The 16,896-nt window shown below is 45.7% G+C and overlaps 4 protein-coding genes across 5 annotated transcripts; 1 reads left to right on the forward strand and 3 right to left on the reverse strand.

Annotated features, from left to right (window-relative positions):
• Positions 1-991: 991 nt before the first annotated feature.
• On the reverse strand, positions 992-4,171 carry spef1 (sperm flagellar 1). The gene is made up of 7 exons (XM_057047398.1): positions 3,962-4,171; positions 3,701-3,812; positions 3,187-3,334; positions 3,042-3,084; positions 2,296-2,356; positions 2,116-2,218; positions 992-1,552 (listed from the first exon to the last, which is right to left on the reverse strand). The coding sequence occupies exons 1-7, from the start codon at positions 4,068-4,070 to the stop codon at positions 1,442-1,444; spliced, it is 687 nt and encodes a 228-aa protein (XP_056903378.1). The 5' UTR covers positions 4,071-4,171; the 3' UTR covers positions 992-1,441.
• A 394-nt stretch (positions 4,172-4,565) lies between these two features.
• On the reverse strand, positions 4,566-11,795 carry adam8a (ADAM metallopeptidase domain 8a). Of its 2 annotated transcripts, XM_057047260.1 has the most exons (24): positions 11,594-11,795; positions 11,389-11,501; positions 11,221-11,294; positions 11,065-11,143; positions 10,259-10,335; positions 9,788-10,019; positions 9,601-9,678; positions 9,455-9,523; positions 8,988-9,157; positions 8,838-8,919; positions 8,623-8,765; positions 8,370-8,547; positions 8,195-8,284; positions 7,873-8,068; positions 7,703-7,784; positions 7,441-7,621; positions 7,288-7,374; positions 7,132-7,216; positions 6,726-6,834; positions 6,426-6,621; positions 6,254-6,301; positions 5,976-6,026; positions 5,820-5,900; positions 4,566-5,551 (listed from the first exon to the last, which is right to left on the reverse strand). In XM_057047260.1, the coding sequence occupies exons 1-24, from the start codon at positions 11,790-11,792 to the stop codon at positions 5,507-5,509; spliced, it is 2,745 nt and encodes a 914-aa protein (XP_056903240.1). In that variant the 5' UTR covers positions 11,793-11,795; the 3' UTR covers positions 4,566-5,506. The 2 variants fall into 2 exon arrangements, with proteins under 2 accessions (XP_056903240.1, XP_056903241.1); XM_057047261.1 differs by lacking the exons at positions 4,566-5,551; positions 5,820-5,900; positions 5,976-6,026 and adding an exon at positions 6,081-6,167.
• A 646-nt stretch (positions 11,796-12,441) lies between these two features.
• On the forward strand, positions 12,442-14,409 carry znf511 (zinc finger protein 511). The gene is made up of 6 exons (XM_057047353.1): positions 12,442-12,731; positions 12,822-12,895; positions 13,185-13,386; positions 13,477-13,601; positions 13,747-14,016; positions 14,219-14,409. Exons 1-6 carry the CDS (start codon positions 12,561-12,563, stop codon positions 14,289-14,291), a joined length of 915 nt encoding a protein of 304 aa, XP_056903333.1. The 5' UTR covers positions 12,442-12,560; the 3' UTR covers positions 14,292-14,409.
• A 293-nt stretch (positions 14,410-14,702) lies between these two features.
• On the reverse strand, positions 14,703-16,798 carry msx3 (muscle segment homeobox 3). The gene is made up of 2 exons (XM_057047392.1): positions 16,044-16,798; positions 14,703-15,840 (listed from the first exon to the last, which is right to left on the reverse strand). Exons 1-2 carry the CDS (start codon positions 16,396-16,398, stop codon positions 15,434-15,436), a joined length of 762 nt encoding a protein of 253 aa, XP_056903372.1. The 5' UTR covers positions 16,399-16,798; the 3' UTR covers positions 14,703-15,433.
• Between the last annotated feature and the right edge of the window lie 98 nt (positions 16,799-16,896).

Below are 16,896 nucleotides of genomic sequence, written 5' to 3' on the forward strand. Positions count from 1 at the left end.
TTTGATCCTTAATGAATTAATGGCTCATTACAGGTTTGCTTAGGATCATGTGACATGATGTAAAGCTGTCAATAAACTGCAAATGCGGGGGGCTTATTAAAGCCGGACTGTGCAATGCCTGTTTGTCACAAATGCAATTTAAAAGGACAACAAGCTCAGCTTTGAGGCACTTTTAAGTCCAAATGTACACAATTTTGAATAAAGGGCTTAGAACTTGTTAGCTAGTTCCTTGTTTAGACTTTTGGGTGACTGCAGCAACACAGCCGCCTCTGTTGTGACCCACATAATGTGTTTCATTAGAAAAACAAGAGAGGCAGTTGTTGAGAAGTTGTTTAAACATCCTCAAGATTGACCGCAGCTCCTGCCCCTGAACGCGGCCCGTCAGCTGCTCACAAAGGCTTTTGCAGTGTGAGACACGGCCTGTATCACCGGATGAAGGATCATCTCCCCCTCTCATCCTCACTCAGACCTCTGTCCTCCCCCTCTGAGACAAATCGCCCATGTTTTGCCCCAGAGGGAGTGCGCTTAGGTCAGCACCAGAGTCTTTCCACGAGACAAACATAATAATAAATAATGTCTGCCTGTGCAAATAAACTTGCTTATTTTGTCTATTTGCTTTTTTCTTTTTTGGACTTTCTGATGGAGGGGAAAACTCCACCCACTCAGGAAGTGGTCGAAGTCACTTTTGCTTCTTCCTGGATGACTCAGCACTTGTTTGTTCCTTCCCCTTTGTTTCCTCCCGTAAATCTGCAGGAGCTCTCCCAGAGATCCAAAGGTGTGGTCCCTGATGTCAGAGAGTCCTCTGTAGATCCAGCAGTGTGAAGCTAATTATGAATCAGCCATGACGGCACGCTCCGTCATCAATGTCTGTTCGATTCTCTCGATAACTCACAGCTCTCCCAACCCACATGTGTGTGCAAAGACCATTTCTTTGCTATTTTCCACAGCATTTTTGTCCGACTTCCGTTCTATTTCTGCAGAAAAAAAACCCTTCTAACCTCCCCAAGCATACTTTATTTGGTAATCTGTCAGCATCACTACAGCAGAAAATGACTACTGTCTTCACACTTTTAAAAGGGGAAATGATCTAATGCGTGACTTGAAAGGATGTGGCATTTCAAGATAACGTACTCTTGAATCTTGAAACTTGATTTCATCCTTATTCATAGGAATCAGTTGACATTGGGGGAAATAAGACAAAAGGCATGACTGCAAATAAATCATGCTACTATCGCAGGCACATGTTGCACAGATGAGCGACTTAACTCACTATAACAATGTTATGACACACTTTGGTTCAAACTCTCACGAGGAAACCTGTGCTACTTTAGCATAAATCACACTGGCCTGGGCTTCACCCACGGGTTTCTTCTTCTGTGGTGGGGTAAGATCTGACAAGACACGTTGTTTTGGGGACAAGGAGACACTGGCCCCTGCATCATCAGGCCTTGCCTTTTGTCTTGTATGTCTCCAGATGTTGCGTCAGGTCTTGAATGCGCATGTCCTTCAAGTGAACCAGATGCTCCAACCTGTTCACTTTCATCTGCAGGATCTGCACATGGACAGACGTGTGCAAGCATGGGAACAATGTGAGCGATGACCTCGTAAAAGCTGTACAGAAACGCCGCACCGGGGTGTTTATTCTGCTCCTTCCTTCACATGCAGATGTGGTCGAGGGAGAAGAAAAATGTATCCGCTGAGCAGATACTGACTCACCGGCCGCTGCTGACACAGCCACACACACACGCGCGCGCACACACACACACACACATCCTGGTACGTCTGTTTTTTAAGGACTTTCATCGACTTAATGAATTACCCAACTCCTTACCCTAACCATCCCAACTAGTCCACGAACCCTAACTCACCTCAACCGTTAAACTTAACTCTCAAACACACGGATTTGTAGGAAGTGTAATGAACACACACACACGGATACACACTCTCTTAAATCACACACACTCCCTTCGCACATCTGCAACGTTACAGGCGGTATAAGTGTATGACATGGCTTCCCTACAGAGCATCAAAACAGAACAGTCAGCTTTATGACCAATTCCCGGATTTCTGTGCGCGTGTGTGTGTGTGTGTGTGTGTGTGTGTGCGCACACCCACCTCCACAGTCTGCTGCAAAGCCAGCACGGTTTCTTCTTTTTCCTGCAGGATCTGCCGGAGAGTGGGGTCCACGCCGGCGTAAAACTGCGCCCGCTGCAGGTTACTGGATAAAAAGAGACACACTCGCCACTCTGAAGAGCTCTGCTGCTCAACACACACCGAAAAAACCTTTGGTCATACCTGTTTTTCGTCTCTCCTCCCCTCAACTGAGCAAGAAATCTTTCTTCAGTGTGAGTAATGTCTGGGGGGGAGAGAAGACAGCTGAATGATAACGGAGGTGTAAAAGAAAGAAAAGACCGGATGGCTTGAAACAACAGATGGAGAACACAATAGAAGGAGAGATTAGGCCTTTTGGGGGGGTGGGGGGAGTTGGGGAGTGCACGTGAAGACCTGAGCAGGGTGTGTGAGTGTGAAAGGGGTGTAGACAGAGGAGGAAAGCAGACAGGGCAGAGGTGAAGTCTGGGCTCAGCTCTCTGAGGAGTAGAGGACATATGAGGTGCAGGAAACCAAAGGGAGACATGTTGCAGGAGCTCTTGGCTTTTTCTAACCAGTCTCGGTTAAACTCGGGCCTGTTTGTGTGTCTGTGTGTTCTCTGCTGTCTCTGGGAACTGTTATCAAAGCCCCGCTATCAGCTGCCAAGAGACGGCAGGAAGTGGATAAGATCTCCGAAAAATATCCTTTTACAGCAATTTAAATAAAATACCAGGAAGACTTAAACACACTGGAAGCATCTTAGCAAAAACAGAAAGCTCATGATAGCATAGTGATGAGTATTACTGAATACTGGGATTCTGACTCAATCCTGGGAGGTTTTAGGCCAGTTCTGGGGCGTGCGGTTAGGTCAGCAGGTCATCGGTGGGAGTAGGACACACTACAGTCCCTTCTGAAGAAAGAGGCGTCAGCAGTAACAGACGCGATGCTCCTACCTGCATGTTTCTCCAGCTCCCTGGTGTCATAGTAGTCCAAACCCTGTTTGATTAAAAAAAAATGATTAAAATGGTGGTTATTTCACGAGAGGAGGAAGGATTCAGTGGACGGTGAGTGAGCGTGTGGGTGACTGGGTGGACGTACGGTGGTGTGATCTCCGTCGTGCTCCAACTTCTTCTGGAGCTTCTCTTTGAGGACGTGCAGCGCCGGCTCGATGGCTCCCGCAGTGTTCAGGACGATCTTCCTCACCGTCTTTTCGGGCACGTGAAGGCTCAGCTTGGAAAACACCTTCCTGTCCACACGCAGAAACAATCGAGCCAACGCAATAAGCTTGTGTTTCCAGTTTAACAGATTGTTTTCCTGAGGTATTGGGTGTTTAAAAATGACAAACCGGCGATGCACGGTTGTGATAAGCACTACGAGTGTTTTGTAATTGTAGCTGGCTGTGTGCTGAGGAGGAGGATGGGTGTTTCGGAGTGATGTTGATCTTGTTATGATGTCTTATATTTTGATTTGGGATATGTTTTATCGTTTGGGAGCTTGCTATGAAGACATGTTGACATATTTTATGAATCCAGATTGCATAAAAAGCAGCAGGGCTGGTTGGGTCTGGCTGTCCTTCTCCCAAATCCTTCCCAAAAACAAAGCAAAGCCTCGCCTGTTGAGGACGTCCCAGTTGGTGAGCTTTTGCTGAGTGGAGTTCGCAGGGGTGTAATTGTGCAGGTCAACGAGCTTTGGGAGGAAATGCTTCACGACCTCTGCAGCCAGGACTAAACAGGGTTCAACAGAGAGGCGGTTAGATCACAGCAAAGTGCACGAACGCGCGGTTCGGAGCCAAACGAGTCAGCGTGTGGTCAGCTGAAAAGGCGTGCGTGTTTAGCTCCTTCCGCTAATCAACCGAGAAGGTTTGTTTTTCTACCTCCGTCACTGAAGTCTCTCGTAATGTGTCTTTTGGGTCTGGACAGCGGGATTTTATCTAGCCACGCATACAGGTCCTGGAGCTCCTCTTCGGTTAGTTCTTGGTCCATTCCAAAAGTATTAAACGGCGCTAATGTTAGCTTGTTGGCTCTCTCGTCAGGTTGTTTACCACGTTGCTAGGCGACCAATTAACTCTGGTAAACATCTCGTGTAGCTTTTAACTGCTATTATTGTTTGTCTTATTATTATTTACTTATATTTTTCTCTTCTTGCTGTTTAATTCTTAAACCCGGTTTATTGTCAGTAAAATTAGAAAATAAATAGATTAATAACAAGCAGCTAATTTCTCCGCTAAACTACTTTTACAGAAGAAGAAGATCAAAGGTCAAAGTCCCTCAACTCCTTTGATTATCATATTTGCTGATCTAATTTCTCGGTTGCCATAGTAACTCCTGGATCTATATGGTAATCCCGAACATCACCAAAACTTAATCATCTGTTCCTTCTCTCAGTTGATCATTTTATTTTGCTAACCAACAAATGCATCATATAACAGAGGTATAAAAAAAAGGAAACAATCGTTAAAAGCACCAAATAACACACCATCAGTTTCTAACCTTTTTTTATTCTATGGTTTGATCACATTCACATTTCATTGCAATCAAGTATTTGTTGAACCTTTAAAACAAAATAAACTAGTTTTTTAGTTGTCAAATGTAGCACTACACTTAAATTCCCATTATTTTGGACTGTTGAGAACAGATTGTGGAGGCAAACAACCAATATATAGGAATGCTTTTAAAAAAGTAAGTTGCCATTATTAAATATTCCTCATTGAAAGGAGAAGCCAAACTAGTTACCATCATGGCTGGGCTGTGAGTATTTTGGCTGCAGAGAAATCCCAACAAACCACATAAATCCCTTAAAAATACACCCGCTGAGACACAGTAAACCGTCGGCATGTACTTAATCTGATTAGATGAGTCAAAACTAACAAAACTCAAACCCGAGAATGATCATTGTATACTCAGGTGGTCGGTAAAATCCATAAAGTGCCCGTATCGGTGCAACATTTAAAATCCCTCATGAGCATTATTTCTTTAAAACCGTAGAAAGTACCGAAAAAAAATGTGAGGGTACGATAAAAGTAAGTAAAACAGACGCAGAATCGATAGTGCAAATGCCTGAGAAAGAGTTTGCATATTCAAAGCTCTTCGATGGAGGCGCGTCCCTCGCAGAAAGTGTTTAAAAAAGACAAATCGCATCATGGCCCCGCGGCCATTTGTCGATCAGACGCCGGGTCGCTCCGCGGAATTAAGGGCTACACAAGCAAGACACAGACGCTGGTGCTCTTCCACAGACAGCTGACAGGGAAGCTGTCGCCCAATGTTGCCGATCCTCTCTTGGATCTTGTTTCCACTTTAAAAAAAAAAAAAAAAAAAAAGCCGTCTGCTGAGAGGATTTAAATGTCCTCCTGGGTGGGACGACGTGGCTGTCCTCTGCCAGACGATCTGGCTGTTTACACCAGTCTGAATGATTCCTGGTGTCATCTGGGCCTGTTCGGAGGCATCAGGGCAGCTCTCTCTGCAAGCTGGAAAAACAATCCCTCTTAGTAATCTACGGATGAACTCATGTATTCCCTCTCCACAAGTTTATATTGTCTGTCTCAGAGGTGGCCAAGAAGCGCGTCAGCGCTCGCTAACCCGCTAACGCCGAGCCACCTCCTGCTCGTTACGCCGCCAAAGACGTCGTTATAAACGAATGGCTTGAACAACAGCAGGAATGTTCGGATTCCTGTTGCCAGGATTTGGAAGATTTAGGAAAGTCCTGTTGACTGTGTTTACTGTCTTGTTACATACCAGCTGAGTGTGCGGCAGCGAGGAGGGGACTGCAGACGGTTTGGGCTTCACTGGAGGCACTGGAAGCTTTGGCTTCGTGACCTTGGAGAGCAGATGTTCACGTTATACAGGAGACCAGTTAAAAGTGGGGGTCCAGACGTGCGCTCTCTTATTTACCGGTTTGGATGCAAGTGGGGGCAACGGTCTGGATGGAGGTAGAGGCTTCCCCTGGGTAGGACAAGGATAAATACAAGCCTGGATTTTAGGAAACCAACCAATCAAAGCCCATCATTGTTCTTAGAGTTCAAAATTGCAAATATTTCCAAATTCAACAATGGCGTTCGGAGGCGGCGCGAATGACCTCACCATCTACGCAAACACAAACCTGGTCAGTTCTGTCATGTTGATCCAAACATGCTGAAGTTTAGATAAAACACGCCAGTTAATCTGATTACCTGTTGAAACTGTCGTGGCCGGGCTACAGGTTTAAAGTTCTTGGGTGGCTGCAAAGGATTTTAAAAAAAAAAGAGACAATAATCCTACTTAGACTGAGGTTTTAATGAAACGACGGGACACTTTTCTCTCGGTCCAAATTCAACTTCCACAGATTCCAGAGGACAAACTGACCTCTGGAGCTGGTCTGCTGGGCTTCGGCGCTGCAGTCGTCGGCCTGGATGAAGACAGAGGTTTGCAGGCTCGGGTAGCGGAAGACTCCACAAATATGGGCTGGCTGATGTGTGTGGGGCCGAGGCTCGGGCTGCCTCGTGCGCTGCCTGGCTGAAACAACGGGTTGGATCGTCCTGAGGCTGCAGACCGAAGGCATCTGCAATACACGCAGGGGCAAAATGCAGCTCATGGCTCAGCATATCTGACACCAGAGGACGTAAATAAAGACTCGGATGTAAAGACTCAGACTCAGATTCGCACCTTTTCACAGGTCGCGTCTTTTTGATACAGCATATCGAACCTCCAACCACCAGGACCAACAAGAGAAGTGAAGTGACCAGGGACACCATGACCACCATTGAGCCTGTCTCTGTACACACACACACACACACACATTGAGCATAAGCACATGACAGCCATTATTAGCTTGTTAGGCAACAAAATGTGAATATCGTGTTCCTTGCCCCCGGGGGGGAATCTGTCAAACTACTGTTGGGCTGTGTTAATGAAACAGAGCACAATTGTTTAGGGGTTCCAGGAAAAAAAATTTTATGTAAAAAAACTGGGAGGAGGAGGTGGGACAGACAAACCACATTGTGTAGAACATGAACATCGAAGGTCATGACTGAGGAAGATAAGGTCTGTGCTTCGTAGAATCGGACGATACCTTCGGGCAGCTCCGAGAGCAGCACGTCACAGTAGGGTGGAGCCCAGCCGGGGTCACAGTGGCATTTGTTCTCATGGTTGCACACCTGCCAGAGATCACGCTCGGTCACACCGGGTGGTTACGGTTGTATGCGATGCTGTGAGACACGCTTCCTACCCCGCGGTTACTGCATTTGCCCGCACAGTCGTTTGTCCCGTATGTTTTAATGCTTTTGATGTCTTGACACCGTTGATTGTAGCACACCTGAAACGTGAAACCGGTCAACGGGGGGGGTTCCAGATGCTAAATGCTAACAGCGTCTGCACTAACCATGTTAGTGCCGCACTTGGTGCCAGTGGGCACCATGGCCATGTCTTGAGGGAAGTTGTCGTCGGAGTTCATCACCGCCTCGTTGCACAGATTTCCGTTTCCTAACGTGTAGAAAAACTTCTTGGAAGTGATTGGAAACTGCCAGCCTCCAGAACAGAAAAGCTTCCCACAAGACTGATCCCTGCCACCAAAAAGGACAAAAAGCAACACAATGAGCCTAAAACTAATAACAGCTCCCCTGAAACTTGCTTTCATGAATTACCGGCTGGAGCATCTCTGGCTGAACAAGGTCTTCCTGCAGCTTCCATGTTGGAGGTAACAAGCTTCTGCTGCCACTGCTGCCTCTAAACAGGGACACAAACCAGACAGCTGCCAGAGTCACAACCCCTCCGAGTCCAGGCAACGCTAACAGGACGTTGGCTGGGCTTTTACCAGGTCCCCACAGTCTCCGGCAGTGCTGCAGCCGCGAGGGACACTGTCCATTGTAGCAGTATCCTCGTCCACGGTTGCAGGTCAGGCCGTTCTGGGTGAAGGCGTCGGTGGGACAGGAGGCAGAAAAGCCCGTGCAGAACTCCTCCAGGTCGCAGTCTCCAGACTTCTCTCGACAAACGCTGCCTGTTGGTTTTAGCTGCGGAGCGGATGAGAAACACAGATGGTCGAGATCGGGAAGCACCCAGACGGCGCTCTCAGACAGCGTCTCGCCGCGTGGGCACACCGGTGCCATTTCACACGTTTATCGGGCGGCGTTACTGACTTGGCAGTCGTGGCAGCACTCTCCCGCTGCGCACCGGGCTCCCGCGGCGAGCTTGCAGGTCGTGGCGTTGCAACAGGGATTCGTGCACTCCTGCGAGGCAGACAGAGGGAGACCACAGGGTCTACTTGTAGGGATTCGTGACCTTGCGTGCGAGCGGGTGCGGTGTTGCTCAAACCTCGACGGTGCCGCAGTCACACTCCTCCCCGGCCTCCAGGAAAGCGTTGCCACACACCGGCCCTCCGTAGAGGCGATTAGTGGAGGGAGTATCGAGCAGACAGGCGGGGTTGATCTCCTCTAAGAACGTGCTGAGCTGCTGCTGACTGCAGCTGCTGAACTGCTCCGGGTACACGATCCTGCCAGAGGGAAGAGGAAGATCTTACTCATCGTCCAGGATTAGGAACAGCACGTGCCAACTCCACCAAACTCACCCAAGACTCTCAGACATGATGCAGCCTCTTTTCGTTGCCTGCGAGCCACAGACGCAGTTTTCCTTGTCGTGGGATAAACCCAGGTTGTGACCCATCTCGTGCGCGATCGTGGACGCCACGCCGATGGGGTTTGGGTTGTGGTCCTGTGGGCAAAATAATTAGAACCAGAATAGACAAATGTGCTTGTTATTTCCCACAAAAAAAACTATATTCACCTCATTCACAGCTCCAGAGTTGGACGTGCACATGGAGTTGGTGTTGGCTAAGCCCACGGTAGATCCATCAAAATCCACACCTCTGAAAGGGGACGAGGAAGCTCATTCACACGACAACTCACAAGTCACTTCTCCTCCAGAGCAACTTACGTGATGAACTGCGCGTTGTCGTGTTTGATGTCCGGCAGAAGTTTCCACTGTCGCCATTTGAGGAAGCGTCCGAGGGTGAGTTCGGAGTTGCTGCTGACATCGATCTGGTCCCGGTTTGACCAGATATCCAGCCCCACCAGCATGACGCGGATGCCGACAGGCCGATACAGCTGTCAGACAGTTAGCATGTTAGCATAGCTGACGCTGCCATTCATGTAGGAGGCATAAAAATCATCTTGCAGTCAGAGAGAACTTTTCTGTCTTTTTTCTGAGAAAAAAAAGTATGAGCACAGATTTCTGCACGAGGCTGAACCGAGTGGTGAGAAAAATGTTTTTTTCTGCCAGTGAGAAGACACCGTGAAAACGATCTGTTGGAAGAAGGGAATATTTCTGCACCAAATGACACGGGCCTGTCTGATTCAACAAAGAGTCGTTTCAGCTGAGCAACTACAGAGACTCAAACGCACCTTGTCAACGTGATTTGCTGCTTCAAGCACTCGGGACTGAACCTTTTTTATGCTCCCGAACTTCTTATACTTCAATAGAAAAGATGACAACAGTCACACACGCCTTCGGTCAATAACTTGAAAGTGAGGAAGCTTCCGTTTCAGACCTCTGTGTGGTCGACCACCACAACCATCTCCACTGTCCTGGGTTTCCCCGCACGCTCTCTGGTCTGACCTCTGCTTTTCTGAATAAAACAAAATTGGACCAGGTCAACAGCTATAAAATAAAACCAATAACTTTGATTCACAGGTTGGTTAAAAAGTTTGTCTGGATCAATGTTCCCTTATTATTACCAAACTGCTGAGCTGGAACAGTGCAGATGGACGAGCCCCATGGTCGTAGAAAGTTGTTCCGTTTCCATGGGAACAGGAGCTTCTCTTCCTCCTGAGGTGTTTGTAGTTGTAGACGGCGTGAAGTCCCCCGTCGCTGGGCATTTCAGAGCTATGTTTGGCGCCCTGGACATCCGCTTCAGCGTCAGCGAGGGGCTCAATAAGGTAAACCTGATCCTGGATCCGAACAAACCCCCTGAGGTGGAAGACGAGAACTTTGTCAGTGGACGTCAAACATTAGCTGATGGATCACGTCGTTTTGCTTCCTCAAGTTATATTCGTTACAGTCTGCAGCCCACCAGCCCCGTAACTCAACCTGAGGTCCATTTTAAGTTACACCCACCATCAAATTAGCATTATCTTCGTTAATCTTGACAATCCAGCTTGGTAAATCAATGACTTGGACTGGGACGAAGAACATTAAGCAGGACTCACTTGATTCCTGAGCAGAGTCCCACGCTGGCAGAAGAGTCGTCCACTCCAACCACACGTCCGTGATAATAGCAGTGGTCCTGAGAACAAAGCCCAAGGAGACGTTCCAACTCTTTGTGACTGGATTATTATTTTGCATAACTGCAGTCTGAGCTGAATGTGATGCTGCGTGTTGCGGAAATGACAAACTGGTCGTCTTTCCTCTTAAAGTATGTTACTTCCTCTTAGCTTGCGATACAAACACGCAGCCCTTAACTGTGAATGGTAAAGGTGGTGGTGCCTTTCTTCTTTGGTTTTTGACGGGCCTTAATTTATCATTTGTTATCTATTAATATGAACCAGAGCGAATGGCAGATGTTTTCCCAGAGGAGATTTTAATATAAATGTAGAACCTTTGAGGTTTTACTGTAAAGCTGCTCTAATAGTAACTTATTTCTACTAATTGTTCCCAATTGACTTGGCTGAATGATAAAACTTGTCATGTGTTAGAACTCAACTAAAACAAAGAAAACGCCGTGCCAGTAGGAAATAATCCAAATCTATCTACGTTTGTTATAGACCGTACTCAAAAATTGCTCCCAGATTAATCGTTATTATAGTTACTTCAGATTTAGGTTACAATAATGCGTACAACAGATTTTTACGTTATCTCTCCTTCGATTTCATTCGGCGATTTAATGTAATTAAACTCAATTTAAACGGTAACTTTATTTTCAAGAGGAGCTGGATGTGTTTAATTACGCAACCACCTAATAACAGAAAGGTTTCTTGACATAAAAGTATTCTTTAAAAACAAACAACCAACTTACCCAAAGATCTGGAGCCGTTGAGACTCGGGTGCCCTCATCAGTGAAGTGTGTCACAGTAAAACTCCCCCCAACGAGATCCCTGAAAATGGGTCAAACAAATAAAAATCACACTGATAATCCAGGGGCGAAGCTGCAGCCATTGTTGGCTTTTCTCACTTGTTCTTTTCCAGATGCAGAGTGTGGTTTTGTTCTGCAAAAGTCACAGAGTACCGCAGAACATCAGGGAACGTCTGTCCAGAGACACGGAGAGAAGATCCGACTTCAGTCCAAGCTATTGTTATATATGAGTATATTCTTTAACCGAAGCTGTAGTTTGTGTCTCACCTGATGAGCAGCAGCAGCATCGTGGATGTGAGACGAAACCTTCAGTCTCTGAGGTATTACAGTTTGGTACTTCTTCACATGAGGTAGAGGCTCCACACTGCCCGCAGTTACTCCTACAAGTAGGTCAGGGAAAAAATAAATAATTAAGGCAAAACAAATAAGATTCCAACAGAGGACTCAAAAATCCAAATAAAATAACTCGTACCCCACGAGATGAAGAAGACTAGTAAAAAACATCCAGAATGTGTCATGTTGCTGTACCGGACGTACTGTGTCATGAGGCGGTGGAAGTCTGAGAAATAGATGCGCGGCTCTCCGCCCCTCTGGGCCGCCCAACATCCCGACAACCACGACCCGGGGCTGAGACACCATCCGTGTGAGTCACAACTGCTCAGGAATGACATGCCCTCCAGCAAATTACCGCCAGAAGAGTTGAGTTAGACTTATTACAAACTTCTTTACAACAGCGTGGTGGGTTGTTGCGATTTTATTTTATTTTATTTTTTATTTTAAAAAGGCGTCTTGAACCCCCGCCTCCCATCCCCATCATAATTCTAATAAGCAACTTAAACGTAATGACCTTGTTTAACGTGAACTGTAGCTGCGCTAACATTGCTCACATTAACAGTTGTTTATAGTGTTTTTAAGCCTGGAAACCCCCGTATTTTTTGCGCTCTTAGAACCCGCAGTCGGAGCCGATAGACGCATCTAAAGGCTCGTAGTGGCTCGTGTCGCCATCTAGCGGCACAATTAATTCACGTCAAATTGAAAACGGAAATTTTACTGGCATTAGAAGGGATATCAACAACATATATAAGTAATGAAAACAATATTGTGCTACATTTTTGCAATGTATCAAGCCAGCAGTTGGCGATTTATATGGTAGCTAGTTAAAATCATGTTTGATATCAAATAAATGTAATTAACTCATCCCCTTTCTCATGAAGTTCTATATACACTTGGAACCTTAGTAAACGTGCGGCTGTTAAATGACCGCTTCCAACCCGACTGGGGCAGTTTACATGCTCGGTCTGGCCACACGGGGGCGCTATGTCACCGTTCTATTTACAACAGCTGGGCGAGTGGATGACGTCGTCATTCTGCGACAGCACCAACGTAATAGAGTCGCAGCAGATACTTTAAAATCTCGCCAGAATGAAAACACATTAACGATGTTACAGCCAAATTTAAGTCAACTGCTGTCCAACGACCACTTAGTGGTAAAATACGGAGATGACGGTTGTACCAGTGGAAACGCAGACACGAGAAAAGGTGCGGAGGGAAATCCGTTCACTTTCTCCCCGCAGCTCATCCACCTGAACAAGGATCACGAATTCTTTGAGGTAACGCAGGAACAACTTAAAGACGGATCCTCAACCGCATTGCCAGAGTTGCCATAACATAGATGTATCACTTGTCTGCGCTGTTTAAAGGATGGGGACATTTGCAGACACATGTATCTACAGGATCTTTACATGTCTGAGGCAGATGACAAGAAAGGTCTAAGGTATGAAGAGCACCATTGTTTTTTGTGGTGGTTTGTTGACATTGGCTATACAACAGGTGGGATTGCGACTAAATCTTTTTACACAGTTGAACCTGTGGCTCATTGTCATTTAAATAAAATCCGAGCCTGTAAAGGTCAATAGTAAAACGAGAGTTATCATCTTTGGCTGATTTTAATTCGGAATCATCAATCAGGAATATGTGAACAGTCCAGTGAGAATGGATGCTGCTTGAATTTACCTTGAGATATTCTTATCTGTCTTCCTTTATTTTCCTCTTCTCATTTTCAGTGTGTCGGAGTTTGCCTGTCACATTACTGGTTGCTGTGCGGTCTTCAATACTTTGGAGGAGTTTGAACACCACTACAACTCCCTGCACCGACATGTTTGCTGCTCCTGTCGCCGCTCCTTCCCCACTGCCCATCTCCTGGACATTCACATTCAGGAGTGGCACGACAGCCTCTTCACTATCCTTGCAGAGAAACAGGACATGGTAACGAGATGCGGTGATGGAGTCGGGTCAAGTATAAAATAGTGTAAATAGTATAAAAGTATTTATTATACTTTTCTTTCACCTTTTCAGTATAAGTGTTTGGTGGAGGTTTGTGGACAGAAATTCAGAACGAGTGAACATAGGAAGGATCATCTAATAAATGTCCACAAATACCCTGCAGATTTCAGATTTGACAGAAGAAAAAAGGACAAAGGGTAAGTCAGCAGTTACCGCACAGCGCCACTAGATGGCAGCACCTGTAAATAGAAATCCTCGCGCTTCATTGGTGTCAAATTATAATAAATAAACGTGAAAACATTGTCCTTTAGTTATGACTATCATATTTCCTATATCCGATAGAGCTGCCGGACAGAGAAGACAACAGCAGAGAAACACAGCCATGGAGGTGGTGCAAGATGTGTGTGTATCCGAGGGTGTGTGTGAAGTTATGTGTGATGTGCCATCCAACGATCCCCAGCATGAGGAATCCATGGAGACCCATGTGGTCGCGGAGGAAGCTACTGGGGATACAAAGTCAGGATCTCTTGAGGAGGATACAGATTTTTCTGATGCAGGTCACGGTAACGCAGACACAAGCACGGCGCCACCAAAACCTCGCTTCTCCTACAGGTGAGAAGCTTTCAATGGCTTCAGTTTATTTATTTATTGAATTAATGTGTTTAGAAAAAGCTTTTAGATCTCCGCAAATCATCTTTACAAACATTATGATCAACTTTGAATAAGATCATATTAAGAAATCAGAATTCTCTTAGAAATTTAGTTAAAAATTTGGTTAAAAAATACTAGAGTAGCATTTTTATTCTCCTCTTAGGGTCCCTCCAAATGTGTGCTTTGGTCACAGCTCAGTCCGAGGCTTCAAAGGCCGACGAGGAAAAAGAAAATGAGAAATCATCAGTATGCCGCCATTCTTTCACACTATAGAATGAATATGTGAAGTTATATAAGTTATCGTAACTCTGCATTAAATGGTTTCGCGTAATAAAATGTACTTTTTAAAATGTCTCTTTGAGTGGTGAATAATACCTTTGATTTTCCCACATGCAACAACCTTTTTTGTTGAAATTGTCCCAAAAATAAAAGGTCACATTTACATTTATTTAAAATATACATTTTTCTATATAAAAAAATCATCCTGTGAGGTGATATCCAAATAGACCCTATAAATCCAATTGTATGTTTAAAGAACAGATATTACGTAAAGGTCATACATAAAATAATATTGTGTTGCGAAAAATGTGAACATTTCTGAAAGCAGATGGAACATTTAGAAAAGAGCAATAAATGAATGAAATGTCTAAATTTACGCAATAAACTTTAATAGCTGTATAAAAGGTCCCACCCATCATGTACAAAAACATTTCTGAATTAGGGCTATTTTCCTGTCGCTTTGTATTTTTCACTTAATGAAATTTCTCAAAACTTGTACTTAAAAGCATTAACGAGCCATTTATGACCCACAAATTCTTCTAAAAATAGCTGCGATCATTGCAGATGCGAAATAATTAAAAATAATTGTTGTTTTCCACGTTTTGAGCAGTATATTGTAACAAAGATATACATTTAAACTTGTCAAGAGTGGGGTTTTTGTCATTAATTAGATGCTTTTTCTTAAGTTTTTGGAACAGACCCCCATAATAAAAAATCATCAAGGCCTTTAATTACACAGTTCACCCTCTGTTTACCTGTAACTGCAGCTTTTAATTTGTTTAAAGTTCCATTTGAAATTTAAAAAGGAAAGACAGTATTTAGGCTGCAGAATTGGACGAATTAAGAAATAAGTGGCAGACAAATAAATAGATGAAGCTTCCTAATTCGATATTATGTAAAGGTCTAATTAATGCTTCCATTCCACTCCTGTGTGAACCGAATCTCCTGGATTCTTCCTTCCTTTTTTCTCTCCGTAAAGTCCTGTAATTGAGCCAAATTTAAGGCTTCGACTGTTTGACTGGTGGGGTGGACATTTTTGCAGGGTTGGTTGTTTTCTCTGTGAAGGCACTTTCCTCGACGCGTTTAAAGTTAGGGAGGATTAAGACAGGTAGTACATCCCATAAGCTCCTCTGAATAGTCCCGGTGCAGGTAAGGCGGGTCTCGGTCCGTTCAAGGCGCCGTAGAGAGCCGGTGCGGCCATCGGCGCGTTCAGTGGGAAGGGAAAGGCGAAGGCCGGCAGCAGAGGCTTCGCTGCCAGCTTCAGTTTCTCCATCTCGGCCTCCTGCAGTCTCTTGGCCTTGGCCCTGCGGTTTTGAAACCAGATCTTGACTTGTGTCTCTGTGAGGCTGAGGGAGTTGGAGAACTCCGCTCTCTCCGCGATGGAGAGGTACTGTTTCTGACGGAACTTTCTCTCCAGAGAGAGCAGCTGAGAGGTGGTGAAGGGAGTTCTGGGTTTCCTGTTGTTTTTGTGTTTTCGTAGGTTGCACGCAGCCGGACTGGGGAGTCCTGGAAAAAGAATATAGAGATTAATATCAGGAGAATAGCGATTTATGACTGATAAAAGTAAAGCAACAATAAGAAGTTTCTTAATCTTTGGATTTAATTACGAATGATACAGTTCCTTCAATTTACGCACAGCGCAAAATGCCTCAGACAGATTTCCAGAACCAGGATCAAACTTGAACCAAACTGAGTGATTTCATACTCACTTGGAGGGGATGTGTAGGGTGCGTGACTCCAGTGGTCCCCTTCTTTGTCTCTGAGTTCCACCGTCTCCTGGTTGGACTCATAAAGTCCTCTTGGGGATGCGCACTCTGTCTCCCCTGACCGGACGCACCCCTGACGTCTGTCCGGGGAGAAGCGGATTCTCTCCGGCGTCCTCTCTGATATGAGGGATTCCACGCTGAAAGGCAGGTTATGGGTCTTGTTTTTACACCTCCTGACAGGTGACAGGTCCAGCTCCTCGGTTTCACCGGCCGCTTTGTCTTCTACAGCGCTCTCCTCCGCAGCGAGAGAGGGTGGCGATCCCTGCGCAGGATTCATGACGCACGACTGTGGTGCCATGCATGCGTAAAAAACAAATTTCTCCGTCCCTGTGTCCGTCTCAACTTTTCGTCTTCGTCTGTTCACTCAGCGGAACCAGTTAACGCGCAGCGTCCGGCGACTTTGGCCAACTTTAGCTTTTTACGCACGGAGCTGCCCCTCGTTCACTAAATGGCCCACGAGTTCTCCTTTCATCTCGCCGCCTGCGAATCAGCGCGGCGGGTTTTTCCCACGTGATCCAACTTTCCTGACTTCCGATAGGTCAGGCCCGCAGCGACGGACGCGCGTTTTGTTTCCCCGCGGCGACCGGAGGCGGTGCGCAAAGTTCCGACGCTGCAAATTAAAACAATCCCGAGTTTCTTGTGTGACTTCTCCAGCTGTGAGATCAGCTGGATATGGCGCTCTGACATCCAGGGGCTTTCAAGTGCTCGTGCACTGTTAGCTGATATCATCTTTGAGGAGAAGATCTAGACGATTATACGGATTTCTTTTTTCTTACAGTAATATTTGTCATATTGT

Source organism: Takifugu flavidus, chromosome 11 (assembly GCF_003711565.1).
Source record: "Takifugu flavidus isolate HTHZ2018 chromosome 11, ASM371156v2, whole genome shotgun sequence".
NCBI classification, from domain to species: domain Eukaryota; kingdom Metazoa; phylum Chordata; class Actinopteri; order Tetraodontiformes; family Tetraodontidae; genus Takifugu; species Takifugu flavidus.

Excerpts from the sequence above, each read along its gene's own strand:
- spef1 (XM_057047398.1), bottom strand. The coding sequence starts at position 4,070 with ATGGACCAAGAACTAACCGAAGAGGAGCTCCAGGACCTGTATGCGTGG. Across the intron at positions 3,085-3,186 it reads ACGACGGAGATCACACCACC|GGTTTGGACTACTATGACAC; the intron begins GTACGTCCACCC and ends TTAATCAAACAG. Across the intron at positions 2,357-3,041 it reads GGAGCTGGAGAAACATGCAG|ACATTACTCACACTGAAGAA; the intron begins GTAGGAGCATCG and ends TCTCCCCCCCAG.
- adam8a (XM_057047260.1), bottom strand. The coding sequence starts at position 11,792 with ATGTCATTCCTGAGCAGTTGTGACTCACACGGATGGTGTCTCAGCCCC. Across the intron at positions 8,548-8,622 it reads ATCATGTCTGAGAGTCTTGG|GATCGTGTACCCGGAGCAGT; the intron begins GTGAGTTTGGTG and ends TCCCTCTGGCAG. Across the intron at positions 5,901-5,975 it reads CCCCACTTGCATCCAAACCG|GTCACGAAGCCAAAGCTTCC; the intron begins GTAAATAAGAGA and ends CTGCTCTCCAAG.
- znf511 (XM_057047353.1), top strand. The coding sequence starts at position 12,561 with ATGTTACAGCCAAATTTAAGTCAACTGCTGTCCAACGACCACTTAGTG. Across the intron at positions 12,732-12,821 it reads AGGATCACGAATTCTTTGAG|GATGGGGACATTTGCAGACA; the intron begins GTAACGCAGGAA and ends CGCTGTTTAAAG. Across the intron at positions 13,387-13,476 it reads TTGCAGAGAAACAGGACATG|TATAAGTGTTTGGTGGAGGT; the intron begins GTAACGAGATGC and ends TCACCTTTTCAG.
- msx3 (XM_057047392.1), bottom strand. The coding sequence starts at position 16,398 with ATGGCACCACAGTCGTGCGTCATGAATCCTGCGCAGGGATCGCCACCC. Across the intron at positions 15,841-16,043 it reads ACCCTACACATCCCCTCCAA|GACTCCCCAGTCCGGCTGCG; the intron begins GTGAGTATGAAA and ends TTCTTTTTCCAG.